The 24,081-nt window shown below is 40.7% G+C and overlaps 1 protein-coding gene across 1 annotated transcript in view; it reads right to left on the reverse strand.

Moving 5' to 3' along the window:
- The window catches only part of DCP1A (decapping mRNA 1A), a 54,755-nt gene extending 44,596 nt beyond the window's left edge, over nucleotides 1-10,159 (reverse strand). Inside the window, exons 1-3 of the mRNA XM_032322227.1 lie at nucleotides 9,511-10,159; nucleotides 6,784-6,824; nucleotides 4,298-4,425 (exon numbers count right to left, since the gene is read on the reverse strand). Of these exons, the coding sequence (XP_032178118.1) occupies nucleotides 4,298-4,425; nucleotides 6,784-6,824; nucleotides 9,511-9,705 (364 nt within the window). The 5' untranslated portion in view covers nucleotides 9,706-10,159. The remainder of the gene's footprint in view (nucleotides 1-4,297; nucleotides 4,426-6,783; nucleotides 6,825-9,510) is intronic.
- Between the last annotated feature and the right edge of the window lie 13,922 nt (nucleotides 10,160-24,081).

A 24,081-nucleotide genomic window follows, 5' to 3' on the forward strand; every position in this document is an offset into this window, starting at 1 on the left:
GGGGGGGAGAAGCATGCTCCCTGCTGAGCAGAGAGCCTGATGTGGCAGGGGGCTCAATCCCAGGACCCTGAGATCAAGAGCTGAGCTGAAGGCAGAGGCCCATCCCACTGAGCCACCCAGGCACCCCACTATTGAGTTTTAAAAAATCTGTACACTGTATGATTTCTCATTTTTAATATGTATATATTTTCAACTTATCGTCCCTTATGCTGCCTAGTAATGGCCCTTAAAAATTCTGAAAATGGTACCTATAATGATAAACAGAGCCTCCAGCTTGTCATGGTGCTAGTCAGAAAGGACGGGAATAAAGACACTACAGGCCTGGGTCATAAGAGTACCTGGACAATGTTAAAATCCTTATAACTGTCTTACTACAAAGATCATTTGGCTTGGGTCTAAGATGGAGACACACTCTGTAGTATTTTATATTTTTAAGTGCCTGACAAAATACCCTCACATATATGATGCCCTTTTGAAAATAAGTAGGTCAGATCAGTGGTTTATGGGATTTATCCAAGGTTACAGCCCAAAAATGGCAAAGCCTAGAATAGCATTCTTTTCTGAAAATTAAACTGCATGCCAAAAGACTGTTACCATGGCAAAGCCCCCCTCAGGGATATCTTCTGCAGCTTTAGTATCTAGAAGTCATTTATAAATTTAAAAAACGAATGACTAAACAAGAGGCATAAAAATTGAATCCAAAGCTCCCCTAGTGCTTGTTCAATTCAGGTATGGCACAACAAAAGGGTGTATGTAAGCAGGAGTTCATGCTTTAGACTTCCACGTTCTGATACAGTAGTCACTAGCCACATATAGCTACTTAAATGCAAACTGATTAAATAAACTAAAAAAGAAAAGAAAATTTCTTGGTTACACAAGCTGTACTTTGAGTGCTCAACAGTCACATGTAGCTGTGGCTGCTCTTCGGGATGGGGCTGATACAGAGCATTTCCATTACGGCACAGCAGTACAGGTCAGAATCACTCTAGAATGTGGACTGATGAAGTAAGTAATTTTATTGCGGCAGCCAAGTAGAGAGAACATGGGGTTCGAAGATTATCTGAATTCTGCCTATGTCACTTACAACCTTTGTGATTCTTGAGCAAGTTTCTTAACTTTTCTAGGACTCTTGTTTCCTCAATAGAAGTCAGAAATAAGAGGTTAGGAACTACACTTTTGCTTAATTAACTACAGAATCTGCAATCTTCCCAACCCTCGCTGAGCCCCTCCCTATAAGGGTCTTCTGGCTGCCAAAAGGCCCTCGATCGGTATGAAAACACACTGATTCCAAAATATTCAAAAGAATCACTAAACCTAAGCCCTTGGCTAGTGTAAGCATTTTCTCTGTAAGATTTTACCATTCCCTTTGGGGGAGGTGGTATATAAATAAAAACTAAAAAATGAAATCAATACAGAACAATCAGAACTAGAAAAAATAATAGTTCAATTTTCTATTAACTCTAAAAATTGATTTGAGTGAAAGAAGCTGGATCTGAAGGTACAGTGAGCAAAATGGGTCAGATGTCTTAGTGGTATTTCCCTCAAGAAAACGACAGAAGGGCAGCTACAGAATCAGGTATAATTACCTGTATACACATTCAGACACTAATTAACTTTTTGTTTAAAGAACAAATCCCTTAACTCAATAGCTTGCAGACCTGACAAGACTATTTTCCACAGTTAAGACTAGGTTGACAAAACACACTCAAGAGAGGCCTTCACTTCCAGAATCACTTTATGCTGCCTTGTCACTTCTCCCCGATACAGCTGTTCCTTTAAATACCTTCCCCAAGCTCCTCTTGTAGATTGTTTCTAATACACCCACAGTGTTGTACTTGACCTTTTCAGGCCCTTCTCTAGTCTGAAAACAAGCTGATGTGCTCTTGAATTTCAAATCAGCAATGCCAAAAACTGTATGGCCCCTTAGAAGATGATTCAGTGCCTCAATTAACAAGGAAACTGGACAACCTTGGTTAAGTGAGTTTTCTGTTCAACTAAGGAAACCTCTGTTTTAACTTAATGAAAATCTTCCTAAAATAAAATGTATTAATGTACCTTTCTGCTCAAGAATATTCCGATTAACATAATAAATGATGATTTCAGGTCGTATCATGACAACAAATTAATCTATGAGACTATAGTGGGGTTAAAGTTACAGAAAACTGACACTTTTATGCTGACCCTGGGTTATACTCAAGATATTTGCTAGATTCTTATAAAATGAAACCTAATATCAGCTTGTTTTCTTATAATTTCCTTTCTTTTTTTCCATACATGGCCTATAGAAATGTTTCCAGATAATTGAGATCAATAAGTTAAATTTTGGTTAGTTGTGATTTAATTATATTTGGGTTATGTTGCATTTTCAACTTCAAAGGAACCTTTGCTTGTTAAAGAAATACTATGATTAACATCAGCTTAATTTAGCTTAAACATCAGGTTTAAGCTAAACAGTAAGTGAATCCATGGGTCTCTGATAATTTTCCTGACTACATTAATAATCAAACTTTTCTTAGAAGCAATAGCTAGATTAATTTCCTGGTAGTAAAGAGCAGAATTAAATAAATTTTCCTTAAAAAAAAAATTGGAACTATGTTCCTCTGCAGAATTTCCCCTTCAAAAGAATTTCCGCACAAACAAAACTGCCATCTGAAGGTAGTATTAGTTTAAATAAATCCCTCTGAACTTATAGGTATTAAAAAGCATTTCTAATATGCCCCCAGACACTAAAATCTCAGAAAGGAATTATCTGGACAACAGTTCACTGAAAAAAACCAAGAGACTATTTCACTTAAATACTTAAAAGTGAGCTGTGGAGAAGAATTTGGGGCTTCTGGCTCTGAAACAGAACTCACCATTCCTCATTCAGGAAATTAAAAGGGCCTAATTTCCAGAGCTTTTTATATATTACACCAAAGACATTCCTCCAGTACCAGTTACCTTCTAGTCAAGTGAAATCCAAACAGTAACTTTTCCTTTTTTAATTTTTTTTTTTTTTTTAAGATTTTATTTATTTATTTGACAGAGAACACAAGTAGGCAGAGAGGCAGGCAGAGAGAGAGGAGGAAGCAGGCTCCCTGCTGAGCAGAGAGCCCGATGCGGGACTCGATCCCAGGACCCTGAGATCATGACCTGAGCCGAAGGCAGCGGCTTAACCCACTGAGCCACCCAGGCGCCCACCTTTTTTAATTTTTTGTAATAACTTTTCCTTTTTATGTGAGAAGTAACATTTCTCCAGCAATCTCCTTGGATAATAGTTATGGTCACTCTACTACTAACTAGGTCTGATCCACCCATAGTCAGTGCCAAACAGTCTCTCTTCTGTCCTCAAACACTTATGCCTTCAACATCCATACTGAAATACAGTAATTGAGGACACTTTTTAGTATCTTTTTTTCCCCTACTGGTACATCTTAACTTTTTGAAAGGGCCACTCTAGCTTTGTGGACTGCATGCAACCATTCTTAAGAGTCTGTAAAACGCCTGAAGGACCCTGGAACTAAGGAGGAGAGAAAAGTGTTATGATTCTCGCTCTCCAACTGGGGACCTGCCACTCACCTCTGAGTCTCAGCTCCCTTAATTGCTTGCCTGCCACACATGGGTTATTGTATCATTAACATTAATGATACAATAGCTCTCAGCCCAGAACTTGTACCCAGTAGACACTCAATAAACAGACTGAAAATACCACAACCAGGGTAAAGACAGTACTTCCTCTGTGGATAAATATATCAGTCCCCATCCTGTATCTCTCAAACTAAGTTCTGTTGCTCAGGGGCATGGGCAGCCAATAATTCAGTGTCCAACCAAAACAAAGGATGAAATTTATTTTCATAAAACAAACAACAGGAATATGATATATTGCTATTATATGGAAGAGTGTATTTAACTAAAACAATATAAAAAGTTACTGTATATAAGAGTGTTTCAATTTTAGAAGCCCAATTTAAAAGATTTGATCTAAGACTCATTTATAACCTAAGAGTGCAGATAAAAATATATTCTTAAAGATTTTCTTTATTTCTCAGAGAGACAGAGAGCGTGTACAAGCAGGGGGAGCAAGAGGCAGTGGGGGAAGCATGCTCTCTGCTGAGCAAGGAGCCTGATATGGGGCTCCATCCCAGGACTCCGGGATCATGACCTGAGGTGAAGGCAGACACTTAACTGACTGAACCACCCAGGCACTCCTGTATTTTTTATTTTAACTTGAAACTCCAAAAATAACATGATGATAGAAACTCAAGTCACTCCATTTAAATTGTAAATAGATGAACTGTAATAAAACTGATATACTCACAGCTTGCATTTCTATACAGAAGAAATGGTTCATGGAGCTGAAATTCCAAATCTTTATTCACTGGTTCAACCAGATTGTGCATATTCAGTCGATTCACAATGGTAAAACCATGGTAAGGTGAGGCTGACCTTAGATTTGACAGAAGAAAAACACCTGTAGTCATTGTTTCATTTGCAGAAATGTTATCTACTTCTTTATTTCCATTTCAAAGAATAAGGATATTACCACATTATACAATATTGTTGGCACTTAAAATTGCAAACAAAAAATTCAAGTCAGATCATACCCCTCCTCTTCTCAGTAGCTTCTAAGGACTTAGCTCCCCAGAGTAAAGCCAATGCCCTTTCTAATGCCACCAAAGCCTTGGCTGATAGGTGCCCTCCTCACCTTCACCTCATCTGCCTCTCCCCTTGCTTCTGCTCAAGCCACACAAAGCTCATCACTCTCCCTACAGGAATGCTTCTACCTAAACCCCTCTGCGTGGACCACTTGCCCAGAATCTAGTTACCTTAACCCCAACAGGCTCTTCCTCAAATGTCACTTTTTCAATGACACTTACTGGAGAACTACCCCTTCTCAGGCTCCCAGCCTCTCTCAAGTTCAATACCTCCCTCTCTCTTCTCTTTTTTTCCATACCATTTACTTATTTTTCATATTTGTCTTTCCCCACTAGAATGTAAATTCCATGCAAACTGGGATTTTTGGCTTCTTTTTTCAGATATTAGCCAAGACAGGTACCTAACAGATGTTTAATAAACAGTTGCTCAACAAAAATATCACTTATTTTAAACACAGTACAGACCTGGTTTTAATAATGACTGTCCACCATTATAATCATGATTTTTTTTCTTACACCAAATAAGTCTTTCTATAGTTCTCCTGAGTTAAGAGAGAAAATGCCTTGAATCCTATGATAACAAACATCCTTCGTTTTCATATCAGGGTGATTCAGTACATGATTCTTGGTTCTCATACCAAAGTGACTTAGTACATGATCTTCACATGCATGTAATACTTCATAGTTTCTCAATCGTTTTTCTGTACACAAGGGAGATTTGAGAATCCTACTCTACAGATTAGGAAATAAACTTAGAATGATTAAAGCCTTTGTCCAAAGTCACACAAATAATGTGACCAGAACTGAGCTTTAGGTTTTCAGACTCCAAATCCAGGCTTTTTGTACACTAAGGTCTCTGGCAAAATGATATTCTGACACTGTGGCACACTTTTATCCAAGGTACATAAAATGTTCTCATATTTCCCAAAGAGTTCTTTGGTTTCCTTTTATTAGGATCAATACTATGTAAGCTTCCATGAATTAAGCCAAATCATTTATTATACTAAATTTCCTATTTTTTAGAACCAGTGGAGATGTACTATACTGTTTAACAGTGAGGCTGGGAAAATATTTTCCTAATATCATAGATACCAAGATTCTAACAATCTCTAGAGTTTCTAGAGATTACCATAGAGGTAATACAGAACAATGAAGTAGGTGACGGGTAAAGGCACCCTGGCAAAGAATGATGATGAGCTCCTATAGTTACGATGTAGTATCAAAGCACTTAAATACAAAGGAGGAAAAAGATGTTTTTAGACAAGATTTCAAAGTTGCATGCCAAAATTTAGAGGAATACCTGACAAATTCTTGTTAATTACCATCAATATAGAAGGCAATCTTTAAATGGTAACTCACAGTACCAAAAAAAAAAAGAAAAAAAGAAGTGGGGAGGACCAGACATCAGTAATAATTCCTGCTGAATCTCTAAACTTAGAAACCATGGGAAAGAACCTGTTGTAGTCAGAGCAAAACCTAAGGGAGAGCCAGGACCAAGGAACTCTATGACTATCCTTTTCTGTTAGTTACAAGTTAGGACACAAAAGGTGCCTAACAAAAACAAAAGCTGCAATTTGCAAACCAATCACATTTTAGATAATTAACTCACAGAAAAGTTGAAAATAAAAAGCGTGCAACTGAATAAACCAGATTTTCTAAAGGACTCTCAAATGAAGATGACACATCACTAAAGACACTGTACCCAATCCTGAACTTTTTTGTGGGGAGGGGTTCAGAAAGGGGACAGAACCAGAGTCATAAGAAGATGACTCATTTAATAAATACAGAATAGAGAGACTGACCTTTCAACTACATTATTTTATAGTTAGTCTATGTATTAAGTTTTTCTCTCTTTATACATTTTTAATACAGGGGGAGGGAGAAACGTATCTGTTTTAGACTTATTCATGATTAGAAAATATTTTCTATTTTGACACAGTTTTGCTAGTTCCTAAGTAAGTTCTAGTTCTGTTTATTCTGAATCACAGGAAGGCTCAAAGAAAGGATATACTTGGTTCAGATCTCACAGCTAGAAATGGATGAAGAAGGTCAGGCAGGGAGGTTCCAAAACCGGGGCTGAACCACTTTATATAACACTGTTCACCATTAGATTAAAAATACATATGTATCATTTTTTTTTAAAGCTTACCTTCGATATACAAACAAGGTCCCTTCTATATCAGTCTTCTCCTATAATAGAAATGACTTGGTTAGTTTTTCCCCCATAATCCAACCCCAAATGGTCCTAATGGAGAAATACTTCATTTAAGATGAAATTGCTTATTTTAAAATTAGTCCCTTTAGAAAAGGTCAGGTAAGTCTCTTACTCTACAAACTACTGTTGTTAGTTTCTTTTGTATCCTTTCTATGCTTGGGTTGCATATACTAAGGTATATACAATGTTTGGTCCAGCAACATGTCTGTTATCTGCAGCATTTTTCTCCTTAAAAATTTAGGGTGAAAAATCTTAGAATTAGCCCTCCTCCCCTCCAGTTTCAAAAGACTATTTCAGAGAGAAAGCATATGCACACATAGGGAAGGGGCAGCGGGGAGGGAGAGGGAGAGAATATCAAGCAGGCTCTCACAACCCTGAAATCATAACCAGAACCTAAACCAAGAGCTGGATCCCTAACTGAGCCACCCAGGAACCCCACTTTCCCTTTATAAAGCTAAAATGTCTTATCCAGATTTTTAAATTTTAAAGCCAAGCTTCTGTGTACAGCAATTCCTTCACTTTTAAAGTTTATCAAAGTTTGGCCGGGATGATGGGGGGGGTGGTTATCTTCTAGGAGAGTTTGTTTCATCATTGGGCAATTGGTATATTTTTATGAATGGCAAGTTTTGTGGTTTGTTAAATATTGTCAAACACAGTTTTTTATTCTTAGAACTTCATTGAAGAATCATGAAAACTGAAGCTATACTCTGCCTTAAGCTAATCATTGTAGGACATAAATAATTATAATTTTTAAGCATAAATGAAACATTTTGATTGAAAGTAGAGCTCATATTATCTTTTGTTTGCTGTGACAAATGGACTTAGGTTTTAAACACATACAGTGTTTTTAAAAACTAAATAACCACAGTAGTTCACAGCTTGGATTGAACCTATGTATTTTAATGCAATCAACAAATTGTTAGAAAACTTTAAAGGCTAGTCATTCAAAATCGGGTTTGTTGGGATATAAACATTTAAAAAATATTTATCATATTGAGAGTATTGCTCTACCTTAAATATCATCTTAAAACTTTTCCTTCCTAAGGATTCATAGGCCTTTTCTTGCCTTTCAAATGTGAAATTTTAGTATAAAAAAAGTGGCAATCAATGGTCTCACAGTGAAAGAAAACTTGCTCAAACACAAAACTGTGCAACGTTACAACTCACTGTAAAATAAAGACACAAAAGATACAGGTTATGCACTATGTGCCATTATCCAAATGAACAAAAAATGGCAGCTTATTTTTCAATTCAGATTATTATAACTAGTATTTCATATTTGAAGCAGGACTCTACAATTTAAATTCAATGATACTGAAAGTCTGTGGAAAACTAGAATTAAAAGTCTGTTAGTCCAAAGTTCCTGCTCCTAAGTCGTCACCATTTGTCTGCAATTCATATCTCACAAATTTATATGCAGACCAAATAAAGCAAAACGATTCAGAACAATTCAAACTAACGCAATGTCTAAAACAGCTACACTTAAAAAAAAAAAATCTGTAATTTTGTTCTTTGTGGCTTTCCAAACCTCCTTCTTTTCCAGGAAGTGAAAGAAGCAAGAGGATTCTGAAAGCTCTCATCTGAATTGTTTATAAACATCAAATGATTTTCACAGAATTACTGTCTAAATATAATCTATATATCTGTTTTATACTGTAAAGAATGTATTACAATAATCTTTCAGGTTTTTGTTAGTATAAGGATTTCATATTTTTACTGAAATGTGAGTGTTACTCATTTATGAACTCAACCCACCAAATATTCACAGATTATTTGCCAAAAGTAAAGCCTAGAGCTGAATGAATGAATTATGGAGGATTAATTACTAGAAAACTGGAAATTATGTTACTTTTCATCAGGGGCCAACAAGTCAGAGAACAAACCCTATGTAACTTTTCGGACTCCCTCCCGCGCAAAAAAAAAAAAACCCAAAACCCAAAACCAAAAAACCCAAAAAGTACTTAGTCCGGAGGGAGGATTCAGAGGTGACATCACCAGCAGCACAGCTGGAACGAAAACACCTTTACAGGGTCTCTTTTCCAAAGGGTTCAAGGGAATCCAATTAACATAATCCCTAAGTACCTTGAAATCTTTTCCAAAACTCTGGAATACAGTGTAGTTCAATAAAAGCCGGACTTATCCCCACCACCCCTCTTCCAAGAATTGCAACTAATTGGATTTCCAGCTTTAAATCCAAATGACCTCTATGAAGGGGGTTCTTATTTACGTGCCTGGTGGGGGGAGAGGACGGTGTTTACTTTTATAGATTATGTATCTGTAGTTTATCTAACACCCCTCACAGCTTCAAACACAATCTTTCGGGTGCCTTTCGGACTCCCACTGTTCTCGTCCACTAACTCGTCTGCAAAGAAGGCATATCGCCCAGGTCTCCGGACCCAACCCCAAGGGACTGATCCTCCTCCAATCCTTCCTTCTATCGGCTTTCCCCCCACTAGACGTCCTGGGCCTACTTCTCTCGCGCTTCTCCCCAATTCCCGGCGCCCCTGACACCCTTCAGGGACCGGCCAGTCTCTTCTCCAGTCCCTGGCCTCCCCGCTGCCGCCCTGGCCTCCCGAATCGCCCCCAACCCAGGACAGTCGGCGCTGCCACTTTAAGAGGAGCCGGCCAGCCGGCCGGCCTCCTCGGCCTGGCCGCACTCACCCACTGGTTGGCCTTGGGGCAGAAGGTGTACAGAGCGACCTGGCCCGTGAGGTCTGCGATGCTGGTGATGTAGGGGTCATGCTGTTTCAGGGCCGCTAAGCTCATCTCCTGCCCAGCTCGACTCAGCGACTCCATCTTGAATTCCAGAGCCGAGCCCCTCCGGCGGAGGCGGAGCCGCGGACAGGAAGGTGCCATCGAGGCAAAATTCCCCCAGTAGCGTCAGCACCTTCAACTTCCGCCTCTCGGCCGGGCCTCGCGGCGCGGGGTGGGGTACAACAACTATTGTGCTCCGCTGCGTCCACGCCCCCGGATGCCGGGTTCCGGGAGCGTTAGGTTCGCGACGGTCCAGAGTGTGTGGGGTTGGAGTCAGTCAGGGACCGAGCGGGCAGGCGGGGAAACTCAGGAGCTTCCTGGACTCCGGGTAAAAAAATGTCCTGACCGCGAGCCTTCACCGGGCTCCTGCCGGACGAGGCAGCAGACCGCCGCGGGGCCGCAGAAAGAAAAAGCCCGCTGTGGCTGTGCGGGACTCCACGGTCGTGGGGAGAGCACAGAGAAGCGGGGAGGGGCGGCACCCCGAAAGTCACCCCAGATCTCCGGTCTCACTAGGTCGCCGCCGTCAGCATTTTTTTTCCCCCCCTGAAGGAGCATCTTGAAAAAAAGCCAAAGTAGCCCTCCCGTACGTGCACAGACAGGCGTGTCCTGGGCTCGCCACTGTTGCTCTTCGCTTTCCTCGTCTGAAGCCGGTGGGCTCGAGCCCGCGAAGGCGCGTGGGTCGCGCCGCGGTGAAAGCCTCCAACGGCTCGTTCTCCGAGCAGACGCGCCTCAAGCCTTGCAACCCGCGTTTTAAAGCTCCAGGTACCAGCCCAAGAGTGAAACGCGGCGTGGGGACTCTAGGGGACTCTGTTCACCCGCTCTCCGCTTGTTCAAAGAACGTTTTCTCAGGCGGAAAAGATACTCCCATGGAATTGAATTTTTTTAAAAAAATATTTTATGCATTTATTTGACAGAGAAATGGCACAAGTAAGCAGAGCGGCAGGCAGAGAGAGAGGGGGGGGGGGCGGGAAGCAGGCCGGATGCGGGACTCGATCCTGAAACCCTGGGATCATGACCTGAGCCCAAGGCAGAGGGTTCACCCACTGTGCCACCCGGTGCCCCAGAGTCGATTTTTTTTTTTTTTAAAGATTTTATTTTTGACAGACAGAGTACCACAAGTAGGCATAAAGGGGAGCAGAGAGAGAGAGAGAGGTGAGGAAGCAGGCTCCCCGCTGAGCAGAGAGCCCCATGCGGGGCTCGATCCCACGACTCTGGAATCATGAACCTGAGCTGAAGGCAGAGGCTTTAACCCACTGAGCCACCCAGGCGCCCCTGGAATCGGAATTTGAAAGGAAAAAAAAAAACAAAAAAGAAGGGGAGGAACCCCGTCATATTTGTATGGTTTATGATTTTTACGTCCCGGGGCCGTTGGTTAATGGAAAGAAGGTAATGCCTTCTATTCTTTGCAGTATCAGGTAAGGAGCGTGTATGAATGCCGATAAGGAGGGAAGCCGTTGAGGTGCTGTGGGTTAAGTGTTGATTGAACCTTTAGGGAGGAGTAGGAGTGGATGCGAGAAGAAAGGCAAGGGCTCTCTTTCACTTTACAGCCTCATGGTGAGGTAGGGGAAGTGTGGGCATCCTCATTTGATGGATGGTTTAATTGAAGCTGGGGGGCTCAGAGTTCCACACGAGTCTGGGGGGTGGGAGCCAAGGTGTGGTGGGGGGCGAGGGGATCTAGTGGTAGAGTCTAGAGACGCCTTCCTTCCCCCAGAGCCTTTTGCTCTACACCAGGGCCACCTTTCTGCCTCCTTGAGGACTAGACTTAACTCCCCTCCACCTACTTTCAATCCAATATTTAAAAATCTGTACCCTCATTTAAAAAGTTACGTATTCTTTGAATACAGAATACAAGCCCTTGGAATAAAATGCAAAGGCACACCTGAAACTGAAGAAAGTAGTCTTTTCTTCTTTTAAAAAATTATTATTTTATTAAGGTATACCTGACATCGAACACTGTATTAGTTTCAGGTGTACAGTGTAATGATGTGGTATTCCTATATATTGCAAAGGGATCAAACAACAGTCCAGCGCTAACATCTGTCACCATACATATTACAAAAAAATTTTTTTCTTTTGGTAAATTTTCAAGATCCACTCCCCTACCTGCTTTCAAATATGCAATACTATTATTAGCCGTAGTCATCAGGCTGTATGTTATATCCCCAGGACTTATTCATTAGTTTTTTTTTTTCTTACACAGATTTACCAAAATCTAAGACATTTCCTTTGTATTTATTATTTTTGATTGAACAGGGCTAGACTCATGAAAAAAAGCAAGCTACTTTAGGGAGGGTTCATATTCAGAGTAGGAAATTGCTTTAAAATGTATGTTCGTGTGGCCCAAAACATGTTAATGTTGACTGGGATACCTATACAGTTCTCAAGATCTATTCAAGAGAATGTGAATCTTTTGGAACTGAAACTCTTTCTCATTTACTTTGAGGCCTAATTTTTCCTTGTATTTGACTTGGTTAGCTTTCTGCCTATGGCCACTTTCTATGAATTGCCCTTTCAATGATTCCACCCGAGCCCATTGGCCTCCTTTCTATTCCTGTACGTGTGCCAAATGAGTCTTGCCTCAGGGCCTTTGCGCTTGTCATTCTCCCTTTCTGGAACATTCTTCTCTCTGATATCCCTGGGATATCCTGATGGCTCATTTCCTTGTGTTGTTCATAGCACTCATCTGCAAGTGGTAATTATTTTATTTATTTCTGTGGTGTCTGTATCATCAGATGCTCCATGAAGCAGGACCCATGTCTGTCGTCTTCATCACACATCTCTGGCACAGAGACAAGGCCTAATACATGTTTGCTGGATTAATTGGAATATCAGGGGAATCTCTTTATTCACATAAACCTGAGAGAAGAGATGGTTGTTTCCAATCCACACCTAAGAAAGCATTTGTTTCTCTTAAGTGCTGAACAAATATAATGATGCCTAGTTTTCTTGTATTCCTATATTTTGATTCTTAGGCTCAAGGCTTCCTGAAGCAAACATACAATGTTTAGTATAGCCCAGAACAATGGGGGACATTCTCAGTCTGGCACCTTTTCCCACGTCCGCTCTTTTCCATCTATCTGACTCCCACCTCTTCCTCTCCTCCCTCTCCCTTTCTCTAGAAAGTATTCTAGAAGTATCTGCTTACCATTTGCCTCTTTAGGCAGAGAAACCAGGCTAAATAATTTTCCTAAAGTCACAAAATGATTCACTTGCAGAGCTGGATTAACATCTTCTAGCTTTGGCTTCCAGGTAGATCACGTCTCTTGCTACCATTCTGTCTGGCACACTCGTAAATTACACTGCCTACACATGAGTGAAACTTGTTCTCCTTATGCTGCTGTTTCGCCACTGATATTTATTTTACATGGTTGATATGCAAAAGGTTGTGGGTTTACTATACAGTCCATTACCTGGTGCTTCCCAGATGCTTTGGATGGTAGTTTTTCCCTTCAGTTCCTCCAGAAAGGTCTGAGACCTCTGTATTTTAAAATGTCTCTTTATGAAAGTATTTTTAAAGGGTCTAGATGCTTTCTAGAGTTACGTTTCAGATTCATGAATTAGTTTAATCTGCAATTCTGGAACAAAATAATGCTTTCTATCAGGAAGAAAGAAAGTGGCTCTATATGGGGTAACATAATTAGAATAAAAGAACATGGGATCAGCACTCTCTTTAGTTCATCTGTTAATTGCATCTAACAGCTTTCTTGATAATGTTTTTTGGTGGAAAGTTCTACATCATTTAGTTACTTAATCCAGGGTAATGTTTCAAACTAACAATAGCATAGCCGGGGTATATTCACAACTGATAACACAGTGTTCCATGGAACACAGAGTGCTTTATAGGTATACATACTCACAAATTCTCCAGATTGTTCTGTGGTTGTAACTAATTGTTACCCATTTGTAAATGAAGGTTCCCGGAGGCTCAAGATGAGTTGACTTGCCTGTGGCAGAAATTGTTCACTGTTCACCAGCAACCTTTTCATTCTTTTCTGTTGCCCTCACCACACACCATGCACATTCACCACACATTCATTTCCCAAACTCTTTTGGTTTAGGTATGGCTCTTTGACCCAATTTTGGCCTGTGGAATGTTGGCAGAAGGGATGTGTGCCTTCCCCAGGCCACAGCTTTAAGGAACATGTTCCTCCTTGACTTGCTTTTCCCTCTTCTGTTGTTTGGGGACAGGCAACTGTGAGACCATGGAGAATGGCAGAGACCCAAGATGGAAAGAGTTGGGACCTTGAATTGCCCCAGAGAGAAATGTTGCTTGCTGTCCAGGGTATCCTTCTCAGACTATTAAGTAAAGAGTGGACTCTGCTGGGTTTGAGAAATTATGTACTTCTCAGTCTTTTTTGTTACCTCAGCCCAGCCTATCCCAACTAATTACACTGCTCTATATTGTTTAGAAAGTCAGCAATAAAATCTCAGTCTTTCGAAGTGGAATTAAAATTAAACATATGATTTACCAGAACACTGCTTAGTGCTTTGACAATAAGTCAAGATTTTAAAAGAATTCCAGCCAGAGCTCTGCCTTTGCAATCAGTTGGAAGCACAGATTTGCAGAGTCACAAAGTGGCTAAAGACCAGAAATGTTTTTGCTTATACTATTAGGTGATTGATTTGCAATTGCGTCATGAAATAACCCTACTAAGCCAAAATGAGAGGCTCTCATTTAAAATGCACTTTCTCCATGAGCATTTCTGAGATTCTCTTGGACTTCTTTTAATCCTTCCTTTCTTTTTGCCTTGGGGATATTAAAATACAAGTACAGTTGATTCTTGAACAACATGAGTTTGTACTGTGTGGTCCACATGTAGGAATTTTTTTAAAATAAATACAGTAACAGTACTGTAAATGTATTTTTCTCTTCCTTATGATTTTCTTAATAACATTTTCTTTTCTCTTGCTTACTTTACTGTAGGAATGTAGTACATAATACATATAACATACAAAATACGTGTTAATCAACTGTTTATATAAAGCTTTGTCAGCATAGGCTATTAGGAGCAGTTATGTTTTTGGGGAGTCCAAAAATTATACGTGGATTTTCAACCATGCTGGGGTTTAGTGCCCCAAACTTGGTGTTGTTCAAGAGTCAGCTCTATTTCCTTTGTTCCTGCTACAAAAGCACCTTTATTTTATTTTATGTTTACTGTATTATTATTTTCTTTCTTGAAGTATAGTTGATACACAATGTTACATTAGTTTCCATGTACAACATAGTGATTGGACAAGTTTATTCGTTATGTGGTGCTCACAAGGATAGCTACTGTTTGTCACCATATAACACTATTACAGAACAACTGTATATTCTCTGTGCCGTGACTTTTATTCCTGTGATTTATTCATTCTGTACCCGGAGTCCTATATCTCCCACTCCCCTTCACTCATTTGGCCCATCCTCCCACCCCACCCCCCTAATGATAACCATCAGTTTGTTCTCTGTATTTATGGATCTGTTTCCGCTTTTTGTTTGTTCACTTATTTGCATTATTTCTTTTAGATTTCACATATAAGTGAACTCATATAGCACATGTCTCTCTCTGTTATTTCACTTAGCAAAATACCCTGTAGGTCCCTCCATGTTGTCACAAATGGCAGGGTCTCATTCTTTTTTTTATGTATATATGTATACATATATACATACATATATATATGTATATATATATTATGTATATATGCATATATACATATATATAACCCATTTAACCCATATATATTTATAACCCATATATATGTATATATGCATATATATATATATATATCACAGCTTCTTTATCCATTCATCTAAAGGTTCAACTCTATTTCTTAAGCCAACCTAGTAAGAAGAGTTTAAGTAAAGGTATCTCTATCTGTTGTGTTTAACGGTATAACCTGAAATCATTCCTCATTGACTCTCCAGATTTACAGGAAAATATAGCAAGTACTGGTGACAAAACCTTTGCAATCTTTCTTTCTTTCTTTCTTTGACAGAGATCACAAGTAGGCAGAGAGGCAGGCTGAGATGGGGAGAAGCAGGCTCCCTGCTGAGTGGAAAGCCTGATATGGGGCTCCATCCCAGGATGCTGGGATCATGACCTGAGCCAAAGGCAGAGGCTTTAACCCACTGAGCCACCCAGGCACCTCATCCTTTGCACTATTTCTGTTCATGGATTCTTTTCTGTATCTTCCCAGTTTCTGTTCTGGGTTGCTTCTAGTCTTATATTACCATGATTCATTTACTAGTATTTATCTGCCAAAATTAACGTCATAATCACTTTTACGTATGCCTTTAATTCATGTAATGGGTTTTAGCTCCCTTCAATCTGAAATTTGATTATTCAGTGGCTAGAGCATATTAATAAGTTGTTGAACTCTTATGGGTTGAGTTTGCCCAGAGATACACTTAAGAATGAATATGTACGTTTACTGTAGCTTCCAACACTGAGGTAAAACCATAGTGTTACATACTTAAAGGGTTAAAGGCTTCTGTTTTCTGCTCACATATTGTCTTAATTTTGGTATCCAATATGTGATCCAATATGTGAGCTTGAGGCAAAACTGACACAGGATTCATTGCGAGTCTTTCTTGTCTAAACCAATTATTACATGATTTGTGGAATAATAAGCATAGTCCAGATACAGTTTATGTTATCTTGGTAAACTTGAATTCATTTATCCTGAGGGCACACGTATTAGGAACGTCTATCTTTCCCCCCTAAATTGCACTCATAACATAGAAAATAATGTTAAACAGAATATATTAAAAATCACTCCAAATTACTGAAATGCCATAATTTAATGGAGATTAACTGTCACAGTGTGGAAAACTATTCACTCATCTGTATGTTGCCTGCAGCCTTGAATTTAAGAACTATTACCTGTTCTGGACCTTGAAGGAGATCTCAGTATTCATTATCTAAGGAAAAGAGCTTAAATTATACTTAGCCATCCAATAAACATTAACTCAAAAGATAATAGAAAAACCCATTTCTCTTGCACAATAAAATTATTGTCACTACTGTGGTAAAAGAGGTTGAACTGGGTCAGGAGCGGTCTTTTTTACATTGCTCAAGAACACTAGAAGGATTAAAAATTTATGGATTACCTCCTAGAAACAATGATCTGGTACAGAAATGTAATAAAACACCCACTCTCCTGTATCTTCCTAAGTTGCTCTATGCCATTTCATTTTCTGATTGTATTAGTGTAACAACTTTCCAAAGCTCTAGAAACAGACTTTGGCAAAGATGAAGATTTTCAAACCAAAGGAATTGTTACTGAAAATCCAGAAGCAGTTGGTGTAAAAAGGTAATGTTAAAATGTGAAGGAAATAGACTCTCATCTTGTGTATACTTGGTATATTTGTAATTTTGTTTCACTTAGGTCTCTGATAAGTATGAGCAAAAGAAAAAAGAAGTGAAGTAAAAGGATATGGTATTAGAATATTCTACAATATTAGTAGTCCTTCTGGATAAAATTGTGTGAAAAACAGAATATAGTTATTTTTATGTGAAATAGTCCAGAACCAAAAGCTGGAAAAATTACTTCTTGAAAGAGCTAAATCTAGTTTTGAAAAGTTATTTGTTAATGTGTCTGTAACCTTTCAGACTCTTCTAAGTCTTTGTTGAGCTTTTTAGGAGTATTCTAGAATGTGCATATTTGTATATTTAATGCCAGAAAATAATCTGAGTTGGACTATTTGGGTATAAATGTAACTTATTTTTAAGGGAGATGGAGCTTTTTATTTGTAAATGTCTAAAAGTCATGTATTTCCTAAGTACTGATGGATGTTTTCATATGGGAGGGTTTTTGTTTTCTTTCTCAGTGACCCCTTTCCTGTCTTTCTTTTTTCCACTGATGGCCTTTTATTCTTCAATAGTGGAACACGAGAGAACATACACAGTTTCAAACTTTCCCTTTATCTGTTTTTGAGCTAAATTGCCTTGGGGTTAAGTAAAGGTAATGGAGATATGATTACTCAGCTGAAACATTACTATACGAGCATTTTCTACCCCCCCCTTTAACAGATACCTGCATTCATTTTTATTTTACTTTTTAAAGATTTTATTCATTTACTCATGAGAGACAGAGAGGCAGAGGGAGAAGCAGGCTCCCTGTGGAGCAAGGAGCCCAGTGTGGGACTCAATCCCAGGACCCTGGGATCATGACCTGAGCTAAAGGCAGACACTTAACTGATTGAGCCACCCAGGTGTCCCTACAGGTGCCTGAATTTAAAGTAATCTACTAGAAACTGAGGCTTGGGAAAGAAGAATACCCACCCATAGCTTATACTAATGGCATATATCTGAATAAAACTCTCACACTCTTTAGTCCGTGAATCCTTGAGGATTGCAGTATATTACCTGTAGGGAAGCAGCCAAGAGACCTGTTGAAAGGCATATCACCCCAGAAGAAATGAACCATGTAGCTTGCAATTGCTAGAAATACATCATCTGAACCAAGCTGACAGGTAATCTTAATGTCATATTTTGGTGTGTCTTCTCAGAAGAAGCAAAGAGTCTTTTACTTCCCTGCCAAAAAAGGTGGACTGGTTTTTAAAGTCTGAATGGCATAGATCTTTCCTCATCTGAGCTAGGAAGGTCTTTTTAAAAAAGGTGACATGGGCTATAAAAAAGGAGCAGTCTTTGAATTTTGTCCTCCAAACCGGAGACTTGGTAGTACAAAATAGGTTTCGGAGGCAAAGCCAATGAGTTTGTGTCATTCTTATGAAGTCTGGCAAAGGTTAAATGTATTAACATTGTGAAACAAAAGAGAACTGCCATTTTATGAAAATGTGGGTTAAGCATTCATCTGTCAGCCCCACGCATCTCATAGACTGAGCCGAGCAAATTGAGCCGCTGATGGCGCAGTCTCTTGGTGTGGCCATGCCTTCTGCTTTAGGGTCACCTGTCCTCCAAAATGCAGATGGGGAGAAAAGAGCATTTCAAAAGCTGAAGGGAAAAACACAGACATGGCTTTCTTTTGATCTTCTACCCAGCTTTTGAATTTAGTTTTGTTTAAAACCATCACCATCAGTTGTATATATACTAAACTACTTCACTTTTTTTTTTTGAGATTTTATTTAATTATTCAGAGAGAGAACATGAGCCAGGGGAGGGGCAGCAGGAGAGGGAGAAAGGAAGCCCAAGCAGACACCTCAGACAGAGCCTGATGTGGGGCTCAATTCCACAATCCTGATGTCTTGATGTGAGCCAAATTTAAGACTCAAACTCTTGGGGTGCCTGGGTGGCTCCATGGGTTAAAGCCTCTGCCTTCAGCTCAGGTCATGATCCCAGAGTCCTGGGATCGAGCCCCACATTGGGGCTCTCTCTGCTCAGCGGGGAGCCTGCTCCACCCTCACCCCGCCTCTCTGCCTACTTATGATCTGTCTGTCAAATAAATAAATAAACTCTTAAAAAAATAATAATTCATACGCTTAACCAGCGGAGGCACCCAGGTGCTTTAAACCAAAAACATAGCAACCTTCGAGAACTCAATAACATTTCTTCCAGTAAATATTAGGCAGTTCAGTTTTGCATAGAATTAGCTGACCAAACAATCTTGACCCCAGCGTTCCAGGGTAGGAACACTGAAAAATTATATTCAGACTCTGCCTGATGACAAAGCATCACTCTCCTAGCTCCTTGCTCTTTTAATATGCTCCCTGCTGTAAGGGAGGAGGACGTTTTCCTCGATCATATTGGGCTCTTTAATAGGCTGGTCTGAAATTATTTTTTTTTAAGATTTTATTTATTTACTTGACAGAGAGAGATCACAAGTAGGCAGAGAGGCAGGCAGAGAGAGAGAGGAAGAAGCAGGCTCCCCAGTGAGCAGAGAGCCCAGGACCCTGGGATCATGACCTGAGCTGAAGGCAGAGGCTTTAACACACTGAGCCACCCAGGGGCCCCTGGTCTGAAATTTAAAGTGACAAAGATAGTAGGAGAGGAACTGCACATTTTAAAAAATATATTTTATTTATTTATTTGAGAGAGAGAGAGAGAGGGAGACACCACGAGGCGGCAGGGAAGAGGGAGACAGCACGACCCAGCAGGGCAGAGGGAGAGGGAGAGGAGAGAGAATCTCAAACAGACTCCACACTGAGTGTGGAGTCTGCCACAGGGCTCAATTCCAGGAGCCTGAGAGCATGACCTGAGCCAAAATCAAGAGTCAGGCGCTTAACCAACTGTGCTACCCAGGAGCTCCTTGCATATTTATTTAATACAAATTTTCTGTGGCACAAGACTTCCTTCCTTCATAAGGAAATGAAGACGCAAAGAAATGGCTAAGCCTGAATGTTTTTATGCTGGGTTTGATAAGAATGGGAAGTTGCAGAAGGACGTGGTAGGGTGACAAGTATGAGTTAAGTGCAGTAAATGGAGGGGAAGCCAGCAAGGTCTGTTTAAATTCCTCTCTCTGTCCCTTTGTCTTCTGAAGAAGGACAGCTTCTTTCCTATGGGTCTGAGGAGGGCACCTCTCATGTGAGGGTCTTATGACCTGCGTCAGGGGAAGGTCAGAGAGTCCTTCCTGCACCTGCCATTCCTCAAGTTCCTTCAGCCTGAAATATTCAATGTACCAAGATATCATGTTTTGGGGAAGTGTGTCCTGAACCCCATTGGTGCCATAGAAATATTTATCTCTTTCACTGAACCTATTCCCTCCTTTAATACTTAACTCAAGATAGGACAAGGATGTTTCTCCTTGTTTTTTTTAGGGGAGAAAAAGCAGTCTGATAGATGGAGAGACAGAACCACCCCCACTACCACAGTGCCAATCCCAGAGTGCCCTGCCTCACATTCTGTGGAATCCTCTGGGATCTCAGCCCTTTGGCATCCAAAAAACCATGTAGCAAAACTGATAAACCAGTGCTAATGTACCAGTGGTGGTCTAGCGGACCAATGCCAGGCAGTATGCATTTTCCCAAAGCCATCCCACTAGCAGCTTTTCTGGTGGGTGTTCCAGAAAGTATTGCAGATAATCCTGTGCTAGAAACACAATGAAACTGGGCTTTGAAGGAAGAAAGGAGAAATACATAAAAATTCTGGTGTCCATAAAATTTTGTTAGATAGCATAGAAAGTCGGGAACTATTTTTGGAAGGCACTTATGATTGACATAACTCCTAATTTTGTGACTGGAGTTTTCTCTGCCTTGGAGCTGGGCACAGGCTTCCTTGTCTCTTGCTTCTTCATCTCTGCACAGCTCTGGACATTCACTCCGACAGGACTAGACTTTGGAGGATCTGTTCCTGGCTTCCCTCTCGTTCTCTGCAGATGAGACAACAGAACGCTATGGTGTTCCTGCTGGAGTAGAGTCAACTGTGGATTTGAGGGGCTGGTGACCTAATCTGTGGCATGTCCAAGATCTTAGCTTTTTTAAAAACCTTTTAAAAATTGAGTTATAATTAGCATATAACATCATCTTAGTTTCAGGTTTCAACGTAAAGATTTGATAGTTGTATGCATTGAGGAGTGATCACCATCATCAGTCTGGCCAATATTCATCACTACACAGTTACAAACATTTTTTTTTCCTTGTGGTAAGAACTTTTAAGATCTACTCTCTGAGCAACTTTCAAATATACAACATGGACTTATTAACCATAGTCGCCATATGTTACAACCTGTGTGTTACATCCCCATGGCTTGTTTATTTTATGATTGGAAATTTGTACCTTTTGACCACTTTCACCCATTTCACTCAGCCTTTACCCCTTGCCTTGGACAACCACCAGTCTGTTCCTCTATGTTTATGAGTTCTTTATTTTTGTTTTTGTGTTTTATGGTTCCACATATAAGTGAGGTCTGAGAGCCTTTCTCTTTCTCTGTCTGACTTCCTTCACTCAGCATAATGCCCTCAAGGTCCATCAATATTGTCATAAATGGCAAGATTTCCTTCTCTTTTATGGCTGAATAATATTCCATTGTAAGCATACACCACATCTTCTTTATCCATTCATCCATCAATCGACACTTGGGTTGCTTCCTTAACTCTTTTCTTTCTTAGCCTTTCTCTGCTTCTTAGAATGTCCATCAGGTAATTAGGAACTGATAAGGGATGTCAGGGAAGGGGAAAGTTGCAACATAGAACAGCATGGGGTAAGTGCCAAGCCAGTAGCGCTGATAGTGAGGGCTGAGCCCCAGATGAAGGACATGCAGAGAAGCTACTACAGAAAAGGAACTGGGAGCCTTGGCCGTGGGCAGATTTAGAATAGGCTGAGAGGAGAGAAGATGCCACCTCCTTTTCTTTCCTGTATGTTTTGTTACAGAGAAAACCACGTAGATTCTCTTTGGGGTTACATTCTTGAGTAAAATTTCTTGGAACATTCTTTCCAAGAAATATTCTAATTGCCCTGATGGGCTAAAGCAGCATCTCACCAATTGCTTTTTTTTTTTTTTCTTTTTAAAGATTTTTAAAATTTCTTTATTTAACAGAGAAAGAGATCATAAGCAGGCAGAGAGGCAGGTGGGAGGGTGGGAAGCAGGCTCCCCGCTCAGCAGAAAGCCCGAAGGGGGCTCGATCCCAGGACCCTGAGACCATGACCTGAGCTGAAGGCAGAGGTCCAACCCAATGAGCCACCCAGGCGCCCTCACCAATAGCTTTTTAAAAGAGATGTTCTTTAGTTATTTAGAGAGAGAGAGAGAGAGCGAGAGCACGTGTGTGTGAGTGGGGCAGGGAGGGCCAGAGAGAAAGAGAATCTCCAGCACACTCTCCCCTGAGCACAGAACCTGATGTGGGGCTCAATCCCACATCCGGGAGATCAGGACCTGAGCCAAAAATCAAGATTTGGATGCTTAACCGACTGAGCCACTCAGGCACTACTCTCCAATGGCTTTAAGACTCCCAACATGTCAGTGTTCTACATCAGAAAGTCAAATGGGAACCCCAGCCTTTGCTCCATCACCTGGTGGCTGGCTCCTAAAGTCATTTAGCTTCTCTGGATCTGCTTTCTCATCTTAAAAAAAAAAAAAAAGGTTAATAATACCGACCTCCTAGGCTTGTAGAAATATGCCCATATGGAGAAGATGTGAGCAAATGGACTAACATGGTGCCATCCGTATGGTAAGGTTCAGTCAATGACAAGGCTCTCTTCCCTTCTCGTAGTTCATAAATGACCTTTGTTGTTTGATAGTAGGAGACAACCAGCATGGCTCCTGGTGGCACATAAAGAATGTGATACCTTTGCTGCAATGCTTGTCTCTGGAATGCCGGTCAACCTTCCTGGAAACCCAAGCCTGCCCTCTCACTGGTGGCCACCTGCAGACCCTCATCCCTGTCTGGGGAAGAGGTGGTGGCACCACACTTCACACTTCCTGGTACATGGCCCTCCATGTCCCTCAAGAACCCTGGGGCCTGTCCTAGCTGTCAAGAAGATTAAAGCACAGCAGAGTTTAGGACTGAAAAGTGCTGAGGCCAGGCATATATGTTACAAAGTGAGGACATTTGTTAGCCAAGGACAAGGGCATACTTCTAGGTAACCAGAAGTTTCCCAGTGAGCCATTCCAGCATGGAGTTACTTAATTTTTCTTGCATATATTTTCCTGGGGGGCATTCCCAAATCCTCTACTAGTGCAGTCAGAGAGGGCAAGACATTAAACCTGCTCTTTACCAGCAGAGAGTGGGAGAAATAGCCTCTGTGCTCTATTTCATTGACTAAAATATCTTACCGGGAAAGTGGCCTCAAGGAAGGGGAGAATCTGGTTTTGGTTGTAAGACTAGGAATTGAAGAAAGGGGGTGCTTGCGTTGTCACAGGCCTCCCTCCCCCAACCCCCTGCAAACTGGATAATATCCCTTTAAAAGCTAAATGGCAATGAAGAAGTCAAACTCTCTCTCTCCGCAGATGACATGATTCTTTATATGGAAAACCCAAAAGACTCCACCCCCAAACTACTAGAACTCATACAGCAATTCAGCAACGTGGCAGGATACAAAGTCAATGTACAGAAATCAGTGGCTTTCTTATACACTAAACGTAATTTCAAAGTGAGTCGGGGACATACCTCAATATCCTGGGTCCCTGTGCTCCAGGGTTTTGGCTGAATTAACAACAAAACCAGTAACACAGAGAAAGTATTTCCAGTCAGAGAAATGGATCTAAGCCCCCAAACTGCCCCCAACCCCCAAAGGCGAAACCACCTGTTTTAACATGTGCTGCCCCTCTTGGAAGGGAGGGGCTCTGTGGCTCTGAGGAGTGGCTTCCGCAGACTCACCACCTTCTGAGTCTGTAAGGGCCTCTGTTCGCTCTCCCTTGGACATGGTTGAAGGGAACTGAATTTATGTTGAAGAAAGTGTTTATTCTCTGGGAGATGAGGTGTTAGGGACAGAGTCTTAGGAGAAACTCTTAGAGGTAAGAAAATGACATGATTATTTTTTAAGATTTTTATTTTTGTATATTTTTAATTTTTTAGTTTTCTTTATTTGATGGGATGTGGGGAGCGTGAGTGCAAGCAGGGAGAGCCACTGAGGGAGAGGCAGAAACAGGCTCCCCGCTGAGTAG

Source organism: Mustela erminea, chromosome 1, assembly GCF_009829155.1.
Source record: "Mustela erminea isolate mMusErm1 chromosome 1, mMusErm1.Pri, whole genome shotgun sequence".
NCBI lineage: Eukaryota > Metazoa > Chordata > Mammalia > Carnivora > Mustelidae > Mustela > Mustela erminea.